Source organism: Condylura cristata, unplaced genomic scaffold (genome assembly GCF_000260355.1).
Source record: "Condylura cristata isolate star-nosed mole 26May11 unplaced genomic scaffold, ConCri1.0 scaffold00015, whole genome shotgun sequence".
Taxonomy (NCBI): Eukaryota; Metazoa; Chordata; class Mammalia; order Eulipotyphla; family Talpidae; genus Condylura; species Condylura cristata.
This window is the reverse complement of record NW_004567116.1, coordinates 28,255,014-28,273,347: the sequence shown is the minus strand read 5'-3', so window position 1 is coordinate 28,273,347 and position 18,334 is coordinate 28,255,014. Positions and strand designations below refer to the sequence as shown.

At 34.8% G+C, this 18,334-nt stretch overlaps 1 protein-coding gene across 3 annotated transcripts in view; it reads right to left on the bottom strand.

The window, feature by feature from the left end:
* The window catches only part of SOX6 (SRY (sex determining region Y)-box 6), a 424,758-nt gene that overhangs the window by 104,497 nt on the left and 301,927 nt on the right, over positions 1 to 18,334 (bottom strand). For all 3 annotated transcript variants that reach the window (XM_004683015.1, XM_004683014.1, XM_004683016.2), the window contains 2 exons: positions 11,056 to 11,176; positions 1,081 to 1,160 (listed from right to left, as the gene is read on the bottom strand). In XM_004683015.1, the coding sequence (XP_004683072.1) occupies positions 1,081 to 1,160; positions 11,056 to 11,176 (201 nt within the window). The remainder of the gene's footprint in view (positions 1 to 1,080; positions 1,161 to 11,055; positions 11,177 to 18,334) is intronic.

Genomic DNA, 18,334 nt, shown 5'->3' with positions numbered 1-18,334 from the left:
GCTCCGATTAGCAAAATTTCTACCTCTGCCAGGCAGTCCACAATGGGGAACATCTTTAAGGTTTATTGAACGAGGCTTGTGACAAAAAAATTACCAATATTGAAAGAAATTCTTGATTTTCAGACCCTTTGAATATGCTTAAGATGATGCTTTCATGGCAAAATATCTGTATTTTTTTTATGTTCAAGTCATAGGGGATAGTAGAGAAGAAATATAAATACCTAGTCAGATGTGAATCCCTATATTGCCTAAGAAATTAAAAAAATAATCACAGTAAATGATGATAAAAACTACATATAAACTTTCTTCTGTATTGAAATTCAAGTTATCATATATTTCTACCTGTTAAAACACTGAACCATTTATTTTAATAATCTTTATTTGTTAAAACATATATTCCCTTGAGATCAATTTCCCACTAAAATTTAGTGCTAGAAGGGTGTAAGATCACTCATTCCTTTTGTAAACCTCTCATTTAACTGTAAAGAAAATAAAGTGCAAATGAATTTGTATTCCACTTCCAAACACTTTCTCTCTGACTTAAGATTTACAAATAAAGAGTAATCCCAAACTTAGACACTATAACCAGACTTTTAACCCCAGAAAGGATGAGCATACATTTATTCAAGAACAATGTGGCTTGCATTTTACCACATATTAAATTTTAAAATAACAGCTCCCTTTACTATTAGGGAGATAGTAGAAGAAGGAAAATACCCAACATCATTTCCTGTTTTTGATGCTTATACTTATAAGCTAATCAGCAAAAAAATATGAATGAATGGAAACTTTATCAAGAAAAAACTAACATATCCAACAACCAGCCATATAAAATTATAAAGCCATTAATTCATCTTTAAGAGAATGTATAGTACTGTTATAATGTCATTTTTCCTGGGAAAATATTTAAACTGGCCATTTCTCTATTATTTGCAACATGGTAGGTACATAAGGTGTTAATCCTTCTAAGCTATGCTTAAAAAATTATTTAACATTCAGACCATTATTTAGCATACAGCTGGTTAGCAGTTCTCCACTAAAGTACTGGCGCACATCCCACATTTTCCTTCTGGCACTTACCTGGAGCTGTAAAGGGCTGAGTCCAGAAGCAGCAGCAGCTGCCATTGTTGATGGAATGAACTGTACGGGGTAGTTATCACCTGTCGGAAAGAACAATGCAAACAGGTTTAGACAATGCAGAGGGAATCACAGTCGACAAGTACAAACATGGTCCTTGGATTGCCTGAGCTTTACAACATTGCTCTAAGCCCAAACATCTGCAGAAACAAAAGGCTTAGTTGGGCACAGACTTGCAGTGCTGCTTTGGAACTTTTTGTTAACAGATAGCTGGTAGGCAAACTGGCAAAACATGAATGTGATGTTAAAAAAATTAAATGTGCAATTCAAGCATGTTCACTCCATTACAAATCTTGTAATACATCATTTTTTTTAGGAGTAAAAAAATATCTTAAAGCCAGGCTGACACTCAGTTCACTGAGAAAGCATTAGGGCTTTTTATCAGAACAACAAAAGTTTTGGCATGGTAGGCAAGGCAGAGTATTAAAGTCCACAAAAGATTATAAGTTACTGATTGGCCATAACTCTACACTTAATTCTGCAGAAAAAGAAAAAAGGGAAACAGCATAAACGCCACCTCTTCAATTTGATAGGGATGAGCATGAAACCAAGCTTGGTGAACAACCTTCTACTCTTATTGGTAGTCCAATAAGAGTAGAAACCATGTTTTTCTGGACTACCGGTGGAACATTGCACACAATCATGTACATTAGACACTTATCGCTTATTTGCTGATGATGATTTGGTTAAATAATCACACATTTTACATGAGAGATCTGTATTAAAAGTCTGGCCGAGATTGAGCAAGGCTCAGCAGAGATCAATATTACATTGTAAGGTCATTCTGACTCCAAATCCGTCCTAAACAGGAGAACAGAAATCCCTTCTGTACCTGTGAATGCCAGATATGTGCAGTGACCTGAAGAACCAAGAGAAAGTGGAGAAATGTACTGTGATAGTGGTAACTGAAATCAAAATTAATACTTATATATAAATTACACACTATCAGTGATTTAATGGAGTATCACTTTGGCTTCAGCTTCTTATTGAAAGTCAGTGTTATGTACTATCTCTAGGCTATATTTTAATAGGCTGTTCCTCCACACATTTTTGACATTTATAATAATCATGCTATTTTGCATGAACTTTTCCACACAGAAATCTGAATGTAATAATGAAGAGACAGTGTAGAGAAAAAAAAAAAAAAGACAGTAATAAAGGTAGTCAACTGGAAGGCAATAAAACTCTTTTCTGCACGGACACTAATACCTGGAGCCTTCCTGATACTTCTGGTTCCTTGGAACTCATCCTGCTTGCCACATGAAGTGTTACTCAGCTGGCCCAATGTAAATGTTAAGTCGCTTTCACTTTTAACAAATTGTTAGCTTCTAATCTACACAGTCTCTTTGCATCATATCCATAATACCTCATCAGACCATTGAGCACAGTATGTGCTTGTACACAGTCCAGTAACAATTGGCTTCTGATTGCATATGGAGCGCTGCTACAATGCATTCACTAACACTATATTGTGCTGGTCTCCTATGGAGTAATGTTCAAAATATCTGATCCTGTTTTTCCCCTTCCATGAGGTTGATTTTGGTTTGCAATACTACATGAGCTTTTTTAAAAAGATAACTAGACCAAATTATTTTTTATACAAAATGACTGTTGCTTTATGCTTAAATAATTCCACTGATCTTCCTGATACTTAACTAAATTATCTCAAGAAAGAATATTCTAATCTAAGGCAAATAATATTTCTTTGGTCGATATCTTATCAGGTTAAAAAAAAAATCACAAAACGATGCTGAATTAATGATGCTTCAAAAATAGGGGGAAAAATCACCATTCCAATCATCAACATGGATTGCCTCCCGGAACATTTTAGAGCTGTTCTGTCTTTAAATATCATGCATTATTCATACTAACTCTAAACCACAACCCCCCTCCCTGTAAGTTTAATACCAGTTGCTTTATTTGTACTAAAACATTTTTCATGTCAAACATATTTAAAAAAATCAAACTCTAAAAGAATTCCCTGGGGCACTCCTTTTTTCATAGCTGTCATGCTTCTATGCTATGAAATAGCTGATTTTTTTTTTATATTTTTTGGCTTGCCAGTTAATTTATTATTATCTCTACCACACCCTGTAGTACTCTCCAGCTCACCTGCTGGCTACAAACAGCTTTCTTTCCATTGCTGACAAGCATATTTTTAAAAACATTCTTAACCTTTCTGCTGTCTTGAATTTCTATCTCTGAAGATAATCTTTAGAAAGCTATTTCTCCAGAACACATCATTGTATCAATACCAAAAGTAAAAATGAATAAATTAGAGCAACACAGTATATTACAGAGAATGATTAGGAGTGAAAAATAAAAAGTGTGGAGAGGAGAAAGTAAACAAGAGAGGGGTTTTAAAAATAGAAAAGAAAAATGCAAGCAAGAGAGATTTAAGGTACTGTGAAGATTACTTTTTTTTTTTTTAAATAACAAAGTTACAGCATCCTCACCACTCTAATTTTCTCCGTGTAAGAGTCAATCAAGAAAAAGTTCTCAGTGACTGAGTTGGCAAAGAATCAGTCAACATGTTGTAGCAATTTTTTTCAAATTTGTCTCTGGATGTGAAATGCTTGCGTGAGGAACCATTCTTTTTAAATTTAAACAAAGGAAGATGAAGCTTGTCAGAACAGGTTGGTCTTAGACATTACTGTAATTTGGCCCTTGTTACCTCTAGTATAAGAATACAACTACCAAATGACAATTTAGGAAATAATGCCCATTCCTAAATCCCTCTTTCCAACCTTCTACTTTCTCCAATTGACTACTTTTATCTGAAGACTATACAGTAAACACAAAACAGAATTTTAAGACCTATGGAAAATTTGCCTGAATTCAATTTTACTTGTCAGAATAGACAACATTTTTTTTTAAGATTTATTTATTTATTCATACAGAACTGGGGTACAGGCCAGAGATGCGGAGGGTGAGAGGATTCACCAGAGACAGAGTGGGGTGCAGAACAGGCAGATCGACGAAGTACACTGCTGAGGGGAGCAGCGGGCGGGTCAGGAGAGGTCTGCCACGCCATGTGGTCTCCTCCGGGGGCAGGTGGGAATTGAACTCATGCGGAAGTGGCTTAAGCTTCTTAGTGCTGTGCTTTAACCCGCTGCGCCACCAGGGAGGGCCCATAGACAACATTCTTTTGGAATGAAAGCACCTCTATAGCAAAAGTGCCTGACTGAGATCAAGTAGATGTTTCAATTATCTGGGAAACTGAAATGAAGTCAAAACTTGTTAAAACTTAAACATAGGAAAAGAGGGAGCTGTGTAAGAATTTAGGGTCTATTAGACTCAGGCTACTTCCTGTAAGAATATACTTACTTTGTATAGTTCATATATAAATTTACTTTTACCTAAGAGCCAAAAATCTGTGTGGAAGTATCTATCCATTTACTTTGATTTTACAGAATGACAAGAGTTGGGATAGTTATAGTTTTCTCCTAATATTAACTTCAGATATTAATCTACTGAAGAAATACTTTAGGTTGGGAAGACTATTGTAGAAGAGTATATTAACATAGGAGACAGGACTCAGAGATCCTTCAGTCACTGTTCAAAGTGGGACTCCAGTCTCATATCTTATTTCCACCCATAAAAACAAAAGAAAAACATACTCCCTTATTTTATTCACATATTATTGTATGCTAGCATCACAGGGTAACAGTAAATTATTTAAGCTACAAATAACATCTATAGATAGACCCCACTTTTATGAGTTATTGTCATTCTTGCTGTACTATGGAAGTATTTCAATCCCAACCAATGACTAATAAAGGGTTGGGCATGTCACTTTGCAACCTGTTTTGACATATGTATTCAGAATAGTAGAAGTTTCTAAATATTCTATATTTTTAAGGACTACCACAACCAAATCTAAATTTTCTAAAATGTTATAATGCAGTAAAAGTTAGAAGGATTTTACGGGCCCTCCCTGGTGGCGCAGTGGCTTAAAGCACTGCACTAAGAAGCTTAAGCCACTTCCACATGAGTTCGATCCCCGCCTGTCCAGGAGGAGATCCACATGCTGTGGCAGACCTCTCCTGACCAACCCGCTGCTCCCCTCAGCAGTGTACTTCATCGATCTGCCTGTTCTGCTCCCCACTCTGTCCTGGTGAATCCTCTCACCCTCCGCATCTCTGGTCTGTACCCCAGTTCTGTATGAATAAATAAATAAATAAATCTTTGAAAAAAAAAAGTTAGAAGGTATATATAATACAGTCCCCCAAATAAAACATAACCCTATACATATATATGTGTATGTATGTATGCATGTATATAGTATATATATGTAATGTGTGTATAGCCAAACAAATGGTGCTCAATTAAATACTAGCTGCAACAACTGAATTAAAAAGAAATATTAGGTAACAATTATACATCAACAAATTAAGCATCCTTAGAATAAAAGGACAAATTACTTACAACACATAAATTACCTGAACTGCTGCAAGAAGACATATAAAATATAAACAGTCCAATAAAAAGTAAGGAAGTAACTTACTTTAGAAAACAAATAATGAGAAGGCATCTATTTACACAAAGGCTTGCCTCTATTAAAAGGCTAGTAGTACCCAAGCAATCTACAGATATAGTGTAATCTCCAGCAAAATTCCAAGTCTTTTTCACAGAAATGGAAAAGTTGATCTTTAAATATATATGGAATTTCAGGGGCCCTAATAGCCAAAAACAATTTTGAAGACTAAACATGAAGACTAGAGTTGAAAGAGTCATACTTTTTGACTTCAAAATTTATTACAAAGTTGTAGTATTCAAAGCAGAATTGTATTGGTATAAGAATAGATAGATACATAGGTAGACAAGTAGACAGAGATATGAAACAGAATATAGAGCCTAGAAGTAAAACCTGACATGTATAATTAATTGATTTTTGACAACTATGTCATGACCATTCACAGGGGAAGGACATCTTGTCAATAAATGGTGCTAGCAAAGCTGAATAGTCACCTGTAAAAGAATGACATTTTATGCTTACTTTACACCATATTAAACACTGATTAAGATGAATAAGATATAAATTTAGTAACTAAAAGATCTAAACTTAGAAGAAATCCTATAAGTAAATCTTCATGAATGATTCCATGTGACACCAGGTAACATCAACAAAACTAGATCAATTGGAATTAATCATAATTTAAAACTTTTGTGTATGAAAAGGCACAACTTAGTGAAAAGGCCACCTACAGAAGGTAGACAATGTTTGTAAATCATATCTCTGATAAGAGATTTATATCTGGAATATATAAAGGACTTCTGAAATTCCACAATAAAAAATAAACAGACCAATTTTAAAATGACCATTTCTCATACAGACATTTCTCAACAACTATAAAATTTCCATAAATATATGTAGAGAGGCTCAAAACCATTAATCATTAGGACAATGGAAATAAAAATCACAATGAGACACTATACTTCCCATTGACTAAAACGGCTATATATAACTTTTTAACTAGAAAATAACAAGTGTTGATGAGTATATGGGAAAACTTGAATTCTCCTATTTGTTTATAGTTATGTAAAATGGTGCAGCTTCTAAAGGAAGAGTTTGGCAGTTTTTCAAAAATTTAGCATAGGATAATGACCCAACAATTCTACTTATATGTATATATGTTTGTATAAACTTAATATCCAAAAGAACTGGCAGCAGGGATTCAAACAAATATTTGTGAATCAATATTCACAGAAGCATTTTCACAATGGTTAAAATGGAAAAACTCAGGTGACTAGGTTAGCAGACAGACATATGTACAAATAGGATACTATTCAGCCATAAAAGGGAATGAACTTTTGATACATGAAAAGAATGGGGTTCAAAAACACTATGCTTAGTAATCTAAATCAGACATAGAAGAATAAATACTGTATAATTCCATTTACATGAAATAACTAGAATGTGCACGTTCATGGGCTAAGATAATGTAACAAGGTTAATAGGAGTCAGGGGTAGGAGATAGGGAAAGTAGCTGTTTAATGCCCACAGAGCTTTTACTGGGAATGAGAGTAAGTTTGGGGTATAGATAACAGTGATGGTTACACAACAATACAAATGTATTAATGCCAACAAAGTTGTGCATTAAAATTGTTACATGTTAAATACGAAGCTTAGTATTTGTGTATTCGTATTAGTATTTATGTATAATTTACCATGGTACATTTTTTTTATTATAAGTTTATTTTTACAACATTTTGTGTCTTTTTCCATCTCAGTTGTAATCGCTGTGGTCTTCCCATCACCAAGTCACCTGTGTGCCATCACCATAGTCCCGTGCACTCCTCCCTCCATTTTTGATTCCATCCCCCACTCCATCCCCATAAAATGTCTCTTGTAAATAATTGTTCATTATTATTATTATTTAAGCTCCTGCAACCATCCTTACCATGATATTTTAATAGAAATATTAAAGAATAATCAGACATCTCAATGAAATGTTCAGTTTTGGGGTCACATTTCTAATCAATAAAGTTGAAATTTAACGTAGTCAAATATACCATTTCACAGTCAGACTTTGCCAATAAACCTAGTGCAGAATTCTCAAAGAATTTTCAGACATTTTAACAAATTTAATCTTCATACCACACTGAGCAGAGGATAAATAATGACATTTCCTATAGATTACAAAAATTACAAAGCTCAGCAAGGTTAAGTGAAATGTCAAGCAAGAATTTAATAAAATAATCCATATAAAATATTTAGCACAGTGTTTGGCACAAAAGTCATTATTACTTAGCTATTATCATATTACAGCTAACAAATGAATGGAGAAGCCAGGAGCAAGTAGCATCTCGTAGGAAACTTCAAGGGCTGCACTAGCAGCAATCATCTGAAAAATTCCAGCTAAGCAATATACATGGGTCAACTGCATGATCTTCAGTGAAAGAAATAGACTATTCATTGTTTTTATTTCACTGGCAATGCAGTCTTGATCTGATACACTACGAAAGAGGCTTAATCTTTTATTTTTTTTCAAATCTAGGTGCTAAAATGTGTTTATTTTATCCTGTCTTGTTGCTTCTCTCAGTATTTGATGTGGAAGGGCAAAGCAACCACAATGCTGGGTATATGTTCTGGTCCTGATGAGTTCTTTCCTAGAAAGATGTCTCTAACTATAGAACCGGTAACATTTTTTTTCTTAATTTGGGGTTAAAGATCAACAAAGAGACTGATTTGGATGTTTCCCTGAAACTGTGTCATCCTTTACAGGCAGTATGTCACCTTAACAACCCACTGAGGTGGGAGAACTTGCTTGGTGTTCACTGAATGAATACAGGGTCATGAAATGCCCAAAGCAATAGGTTAAATTATCTAATGGTGAGAAGGTCCATAAACTTAAATATATTTGTTTAGATTATCCTTACATGGATTCGGGGGCAGTCAACTTTGACAGTAAATTTCACTCTTAATCTTTAAAAATGAAGACAATCATTCAATTCCAAAGTGTTTGGAGGCACAAACACCATGGGAATTGTAGAATTATTTTAGCAATGGAAAGTTAGAAAAGGGCTAAAAGGCAAACCAATTGTTTGATAATTTATAGTATTTGCTCATATTACTTGGGGGACAAAAATATAAAGGTGGCCAGTCACCATTTCAAGGTTTATATGTGACAAACCTACTCACTATTAAATTTTAGTCATTGTCTCACATGTTTTTAAAGCAAAGCGATAATACAGCTCATTTGGGGCACAAGAATTATTTTTTTTGTCCAGAGTCACATCCACTAGTATATTTCTCTTCAAGAATAACACTGCATGGAATACATCTCCTGAGTATATAATTTCTCAGCTAATAATATAAGAATATATAACTTTAATCCATTTAGGTTGAATTTTGTTAGACAATAAAGCTTGGACAAGTCAAAGTATTAAAGAATAAGAGTTCTGGTTAATTAAATTTCCTGACATAAATTATGGGTGCTCTTTACACAATAGCTTTACTTGTGATGAAAAATCATCCTACATGTCCAAATCCATTGCCCTTCCTTCCCCTACAAGGTGTCACTAACATAACCATATGTAAGGTCGCTTCCTCAGGACACTGCCCTATGTTGATGTTAGGCCTTAATGGAGGTGACTTACGCCTGCATCATATTTTTCTTATATTGTCTCTCTATCTTGCTCAGTTACATATTACATTCTCATTGATTCTATTTGAAAAAAAAAATAATGGTCAGAAATTAGAAATTCATTGACTCTATAAAAATATCTTCCCCATGAAAATAAACACTATTGTTTTACAAAATTAACTAACATATTAACTCTGTTGATGTTTATGTTTAACAGAAAATAAGGCCCATATCTGATTTTAAAAAGTGAAGAATTTTAATTTTAAAAAACTAAAATTAAATAAACAGTTTCCACATATATGTAAAAGGTTTCTAAGAATGGTAAATGATGATGAATTATAATCAGGATAAACTAGTAAATTTAGTTTACATCAGTGTTCCAAAGGGAGATATAGTTCCCAAGAAATCTTTCAAAGCTCCTTAAAGCACCATAAATGAGCAAGCCAATATACTGATGGACATGTATTGATATTTTCAGACAATATATAATCCTTTATTTAATATGGATACCAATTTCATAGGTAGGCAGAATAACAAGATGTAAAATTTCTAGTATATAAAAAGGGAACAATTTTAATAACAATTTTTCTTTTACTCTATATCCAAAAACCTTTTGCGATAACTAGAAATTTGACTAATTATATCGAGGGAATTTTCAAGGTCAGTCATTAAATTAGCCAGTCTCTTTATATTTCTTTTCTTTGAATCATCTGAGTTTTACTTACAAAAGGGATTCTCTATCAAACACAAAAATAATTGATGGCAACAGGCAATTTTAAAGATGTTAAAACTAAATAGATTTGTTTTTATGCTAGTTAGTTAGCTTCCTTACTGAGAATTTTAGAATCTTGATTTATATTTTATTATTTCTTTAAGCATAGTAAAATTGCCTCTTTTCACTTTCTAAATCCCATAAATAAAGAAACGACTGCAGTCAAATGTGGTGGTTAATATACTCAGGTTAATATATTTAAAAAAAAAAAACTTGACTCAGAAATTATTAATGAGTAGAACAAGGTCACTACTTCTAAGCTGAGGTCACTTACAAAGAATTCACAAATGAAATTAAGGTTGACTTTTATTTACTTGACTATCTTCTTACATTGGATTCCTTTGGCAACATATCTTTAAACATTTAAAGCACTGTTTACAAGGAGGTCCTAAAAGAAGCTTCAAACCATTATGCCTTAATTGAATTCCCCAGGAGTCCAGTAAACTCAGAGGAATAAGGAAAAATCATAACATTTGCTAAATCATTTCAAAACATATTTCACTGAAAGGTTATGTGACCTGTTTTTTGAGGTTCAAAGATGAATGAGAAAATATTTCTGAATGCTTCATTATTTATACTAAAATCAAAAAGAATTTTACCTATTAGTATTAAGCTAATTAAATCTATTTTAACTTTTCTTCCAAGACAAATCAGACAACAAACAATGACAACATTTTAGACTCTCTGTGGCCAAATCTTCCAAAGCATAAAAGCTCTCAGAAAGAAGAAAGCATATTTAACCAAAGACAGTTATTCACAGTAAAGATATGAGAAAGCTGGGGGAAAATCTGTAGTCTCAGAGCCAGTAGCATTTCACCTGTGAATTCAGAACAAACTCAAGTGAAAGAAGAAAAAGTAAAAGTATTTAGCAACCAATGCACTCATCAATATTCCCCCTTCTCAATTACCTTTCCAATACTAAACTTATGTTAAAATAAGCTTTTATGTTCTTTTTATTCATATTTCTTTCATATGCACCTCTGATGTAGTGACTACTAAGCAAAAACATGTGTATTTTAGCATTTCCAAAAGAGCATCAAATCCCTCTCTACTTACCTGGTTTGTATGTTATTCCAGGGGGGAAGAGGAATCCCTGTTGGGCAGCAGCAGCTGCGGCCAGGGTCCGCTGGTCATGTGGAAAAATTGGGATCATGAGCGGAGGCATGTGACCCTGAACCTGCTAAACAGAAGAGAGCCTATGATCAGACAGAGAGCAAGTGTATGCCAAGAATATTTGTTTTTCACTCCTGGTAGCATTCCGGTACCTAAACAGCCACCCACTTCTAACCTCATCCCAGAACTGTTCCTTGAGAAAAATCTAGGTAAAAATCCACCCAATTCCTTTTTCTGAGATCCATTAGCACGCCAAGGGCATAAACTCATTGTGAATTTGCCTCATCCATGTTTCCACTAAATTGAATGGCTTTCTTTTATCTTGAATTTTTTCCTTTTTTTAAAAACAAACAAACAAAAAAAAAACGGGAGAAATAAACTGTCTCTTATATCGTACAATGTTCAAAGGCTTTGCCCTTTCACCTGCTTTGCATTCTGTGCTTTATTTTGAAAATGATATTTAGTACCCTTGGTCAGAAAATAATGTCTAATTGTTATATATTTCAAAAGCGGTATCTTCTCAGTTTAGGTATCTTATTTCAAAGCCTCACTACATTATGTTAAACATATAGCTGTTCAGATTTAAGGCCACTACATCTTGGTTTCCAATTAAACTAATATTCTTTGCCATGCACACCTCGATGTAACATATAAATTGCTTGTCTGGCTAAGCAGTTTTACAGCTTTATGCACTACCATGTAGCTCAGTAATTATGGAGTTGTATTCAGAGAACATTTCATAATAAATCCTACTATATCAAATTTCATTTGACCTCAATAAACGTTATCAAAGAGCACAAAAATGCAAAAGAGAAAATCTTCACTCTATATCAGTATTTGTATTCCATATAAAGAAAATAAGAGCTATGACAGAATCATGTCTGTGAAAATCACATTTTAATTTCCTAGTTCCCTTCTTTACTCTATGCATGCTGCCCTGAATCCGGGGTAATGTCACAAGAATGTCTTGTCATAGCTTTTGGGGCTTGATACTTTAAATTGACCTATAGGACTTCTGTAATGTAAAAATTGAAACCAAGTGGTACTAACAGGATGATCTTTAAATTCAAACTGGGTCTTTGGGCTCTTTGCTAGTATAAGAGGACTACATTATACCCAATTTAAGATCCAAACCTTTACCAGTAATTCTACCAACACCAAACCCTTCCCCCACTTAGATTCCTAAATCTTCTCTTTAGGCAAAATTCCATATAGTAGCTGATGACCCTGTTTAAATAGCACCAACTTGCCTTGTCCTGTCCCTGTTGCCTCCACAGCCAGGGACAGAGTGAGAAAATGCTTCTGTGTGGGTCTAAGAGGTTTCATTTACCAACAGTTTTTCTCTAGGGAAAGCCCTAAGATGTGGGTTAATAAAGGGCAAGCAAAAAATAAACACTTTACAGTATTTTTCTGAATTCATTTCTCAGGAAAATCAACTTATAATAAAAAGGTCTTTGTGCAATTACTACCTTGCCAGTGGGGCGTGAAAGAAACTAGCTTTGGGCAGCTATTTCTTCCATTTTAGCTGAGGTAAGCCCAAGTTTTGTACATTAGAGTACAAACTTAGCCTGCTTAAATTGGAGCTGATCCCCTAGTGCCCAGGTCTTGCCTTTAACCCTGAAGGAAAGCTCTAGGTTTACTGTTCAACTCCAGCTTGCTGTGACCTGATACAAACCTGAAGTGTCTAAGATGAAGCCACTGTTCTGTCAAAAAATAAAACACAATATTTTTGTGGGTGGCCATTGCTCAGTACAAGAGTATATCAAAAGAAAATGTTTCATTTACTTCTAGAAATATGGGCCTAGCATGTATCTAGAACCTAGTACAATGACATGTCTAGCTTAATCATGTTTATTAGTTCTTTCATTTAACAAATTTCAAGTGATTATTGAAGCTTATGGATATAGAGTAGGTGTCTGAAAAAAATAAGGACTATTGAACTTGGGAGATAGAAGTATAAGTTTCTTTAAATATTTGAAGGAATGATGTATATAAAAAAGAACCAAACTAAGTTTGAGTGGTTACAAAGGGCAAAACTAGGTTCCAACGAAAGAGATTTGGGGAAGTTAAATGAAAAAACTAGCCCAGCAGCAGTTTCAGTAAATCATGGGGAAAAGTAAATAAGGAGTGGGGACAGAAGACACCATAAAATCAACAATAATAATGGAAGCATAGAGTTGAAATAGAGCTTAGAGATGATCTAACCTAGCAGTTCTCGAAGTGTGTGGCTCCACATCTGAGAATTTTAGGAAAGCAGATGACTTGACTCTTAGACCTATGAATCAGATGTGCTGGAGGGTGACTCCAACCTTCATATAAAGTTTGCACTAAATTTTAATCTAGAGCAGTGACTCTTAGACTTTAATGGGCATCAGTATCAACTAATGGGCTTCTTTTTTACAAAAAAAAAAAATGTGTATTTTTTTATTTAATGATGCATACGAAAACTGGAGTGTAGGCCAGAGATTTAGGGAGTGAGAAGATTCACCAGAGACAGAGTGACACACACTACTGGAGGACCACTGGATCAAGGAGGAGATCAAAGAAGAAATTAAAAAAAATACCTTGAGAAAAATGACAATGATGACACAACTTTCCAAAACTTATGGGGCACATTAAAAGCAGTTATAAAAGGGAAATATATAGCAATACAAGCTCACATAAAGAAACAAGAAATAACTCAGAGACAGAGTGGGGAGCAGAACAGGCAGATCTACTGAAATTTATAGCTGAGGGGAGCAGTGGGCAAGCCAGGAGAAGTCTGCTGTGTTATGTGGGTCAGCTCCCTGGCTGGGGAGTGAACTCATGCTACAGTGGCTGCTGATAGCTTGATAGAGCTGAGACATAGAAGCTAATATTTTCTAGTGTTTCCTACTTGTTAAGCACTTGCAAAATGACTTACATTTTCTACCTCACTTAATCCTTAAAACTTTATGAGAAAATTATAATAGTTTTCATTCATTTAATGAGAAAAACAAACCCATAAGAGGTTATGTAACTTGCTCAATTAAAAATTGGCACAGTGAGGATTCAAGTCCAGGTATGTTATATTCAGTGTCTATACTCTTTTTAGTACTACTTTATAAGTATCATGAAGTCACCTTTTGTTAATCAAATAAGTGAGATAAGGAATATAATTCTCTGTGATAACAATTATTTGATCACAAGTTTTACAAATTTACATTGCAGCTGTAATAAGCAGTACAGAGAGATCTCATGTTCCCCAGTTTCCCCCAGTGATCTTGCAAACCTATGTCACAGCCAGGGTTTTGACCGTGATACAATCCAATGATATTTATTTTCTAGTGTTAATTTATTTTCAAGGAATTATACATCTTTAAAACTAAAGATCCTTAAAACAAAAGGTAAAGGAGCTCTAGGAATACTTCTAACCAATATCTTTTATAGAAACTCGCCAATATAACTCAGGACAAATAATAAAAGCAGAAAATATGAATCAAAGGAACAATTTCTCCCTTTCCTTACTTTCCAACTACTATACATATTAGAAGACTGATGACTGAAGGTGGGACAAAAGTGGAAAGTTAGGGCAAGGTAGGGGAGAGAGATAAGGAAAGACAGTTTGGTAGCACCCAAGAATCACATAAGCATCTAAAATATTTTCCTCCTATAGAAGTTGTGAATTGAGTTCACTGCACTGCCAGAGCAAGGGCAGATAAAGAATTTTGGAGCTACAGAAAAGCCCCACCCTGCTCTGAAGAATGTAGTCCTCCTTTCCTCTTCCTCTCATCATCCTATTTTCATTTGGTGACATGCCAGGAAAGGCAGTCACAATGTAAACAGCACCTCCAAAAAATACTATACTTAAAGAATTAAAAAATAAAATAAAATTCCCCTCACTCTATCAGAGTGACCAGTCTCCACATGTCTTTTCAAAGAAGTTATAAAAATTTCAAATAGCATCATTTCTTGAAAAAGTAGCTTTCTTGAACATAGACTTCAAGCAAACAGCTGGGGAGAGAAGGGGTCAAAAGTTGGGAGGGAAGAGTACAGGAACTGTGGTGATATTCACAGGCTCTGTGATGGTGGGAGAACGACTTGAAGGGAGAACAATAATGTAAGAAAATAAGTTAATTATATATTCTTAAAATATCTATAGCTTTCTCTTAACACAAATTTGGACATTCTTTAATTATCCCATGGATAAAAACATTTTTGTTAATAGAAAGAGTAAATTTTTATGTGACCAAAAATATACTTCTGAGCATAAAAATGCATTGTTTTTAGACTTTCAGATGTGGCACTAACCAGCTGCCTATTGGAACTTATATGACTTGAAAATCTAGGAACCTCCTTATAGGTAAAGAACAGTCCTGAAGCAAACTATATTCCCCAAAGTACAACTGTCCATTAATTTTAAACTTGTACAATCCCTGACCAATGCATTTCCCTTTTGGAGAGGGTGGGCACCACATTCTTGATCAAATAGGCTACATGCCCAGAAATTTTAATTGCTTGGGTGTTCCTCACGTCTTTCAGATAATCGAGACAGCAGCAGATGTGTGTGAAACACTTAGGTTCTGTCTCTTCCTGTTCGTAAACCAGCATTGTTGCATCAACACTTATCCCCTTTGTTTTCTCTGGGCTAAGTTGTTGATGATGCCATTTTTTTGCCATCTGCCCTAGAGCTTCATTAAAGATACATGAATGGGCTAACTGGCCCGATATCTTGTGAGGAACAGGTGCTATTGTTTGTCCCTGAAGACTTGCACTAAAGATATGACTCAGAATACTTGAGAAAGAGCATCTGCAGCAGTCAGTCAGAGAGCAACTTGGCAGAGACCTGGCTGCATGCTAAAATGCAAACAGAGTGACACTCAGGGGGACTCACTTTCTCTTTCATGAAGATTATTTAACTTTTTCAGTGATGGGAAATAAGTATTTATACTGAATATTATGACTATATTAGTATCTATTATTGAGTTAAAGACAGTGAGTGAAAATCTTTCAGTGCTTTATTTCTTGAAATCCATTCCTCATGTGTTTTAATTTGAGAATCAGTCTTTAATCTATTGGTAGAAATAGTTTCAATGTGTGTATATCATGACAGAGAGAGGAAAGATAGATAGAAAATACAGAGAACAAGAACGAGCTGTTAGAGAGAAAGAGAGGAGGGGCATATAGACAGACAGAAAGTGTGGTAAGAGAGGGGAATTTCTTAAAGGCCACGATCTTTATTACACAGAATATTTAAATTAAATGCATAAAGTATTAGTACTTAAAAGCTGCAGTATCTAGAGTGAAAGAAATGAAGGTCCCAGACACTTCACATGAAAAGCCCTCAAGGTCAAGAAAGTACCTTCTTGCTATCAAAAAGTGGGCATTGAACCATATATAGATCACAGTTAATTCTGGTTAGTTAGGAGGGAAAGAGACTGCTTTGGTTGGATAAATTAATGTTTTAACACAAACTCTTCTCATTTCAAATATATGTTAGTTAAAATCTGTCTACAATGTTAAGACTCTGCTTTGCCCAACCTCAGAAAGCACAGTGCAGTGGTCAACATCATGAACTTCTCTTGGATTTAAGAAACACAAAAGAATCTTACGTGTAGTCTACCTGATGCTTCACTAACTGCTATTCGTAAAACATCTCTCACCAAGTAAACTGAGTGGCCTAAAGGGTCTGTGCCATTCCAATTTCCATATTCTTCAGTGCTCTCACCAAGATAAATTAAATAGCAGAGATTCTTGGTCAATGTGAGAACTATCTAGGACCTAAGAACTGGTTTTCTGAGCACCAGTTTCCATGGAGTGTATTGTAAGGGTCTTTCAATAAAATTGTATTAACTTGTCAATCATTAATATAATTATATAATTTGGGTAGTACAACTTCATTTTACTTTATTTTTTTATTACATAAGTTTATTTTTACATCATTTTGTACATTTTTTTTCTTCCATCCCAATTGTAATCCCTGCCAACTTCATTTTACTTTAACGTGTGCAAATACTTCACTTCCACTCCAACAAAGATTCAGTGTTAACACATTATCAGAACACCCCACTTCCCCAAAACTCCCCCAACCCCAGAGCTATGACAGTTTTCAGAGTTAAAGAATTATTTTCTTTGTACTTTATATTCTTTGGTTATTTACCTTCCATAAATGAGTAATAACATCTGGTAACTGTCTCCACTTTCTGACTTAGAAAATCGCCTCAAGATCCAACCATTCATCCCTCAAGCACTATTTTCATCTTTTAATAGTTACATAATATTCTACTGAGTATATATTTCACAATTTTTTTTATCCAATCATCTGTCAATTTAAGTAGATTCCATGTCATGGCTACTGTGAATAATGCTGTGATCAATACAAAGATCCACAGGGTGTGTGTTTGTCTGTGTATATGTGAACTTGTACACGCATGCAAGCACATACATATAACTGTGATTTTATTATTATTTTACTTATTCTTTGAGTAGTTACACAGGGTAGATTGTTAATACAACTGTGGAAAGTATGGGTCTATAGTTCACAAGTCAAAGATGTTCTTAAAAATGACTTTTAAAGAGGGCCCTCCCTGGTGGTGCAGCAGGTTAAGGCACAGCACTAAGAAGCTAAAGCCATTTCTGAATGAGTTCAATCCCCGCCTGCCGTGGGAGGTGACCCACATGGCACAGCAGACCTCTCCTGGCCTGCCCGCTGCTCCCCTCAGCAGTGTACTTCGTTGATCTGCCTGTTCTGCTCCCCACTCTGTCTCTGGTGAAGCCTCTCACCACCTCTGAGCCTCTGGCCTGTACCCCAGTTCTGTATGCACAAATAAATAAATCTTTAAAAAAAATGACTTTCAAAGATATGTTGATATCACCTTTTTGCTTTTCATTGTCTTACTTAGCAAATAATAACTGCTACAATTAGTGAATGACAACAAATTCTTGCTTGTAGAGAATCTAGTCAGTTCTAGCAGGAGAACAATCAAACTGAAATTTCATCAGAAGCAATTATGAGACACAAAATTCCTGAAGTATTTGACAACACAGCACCCCACCTCCCCACCAACATTCAGTAGGTGGACACTGAGCAAATAATGTAATGAAGTTGCATCCAGGGGATACTGCTTTGTTTTTATTTGTTAATGGCACGATATCTCCACCCTCCCCTTTCTCTCTTATGTCTCACTAGGATCATATACAAAACATCTTGTTACCATTATTAACATGGAGCTTTAATATTACACAAAATCTTCCTAGAAGTTGC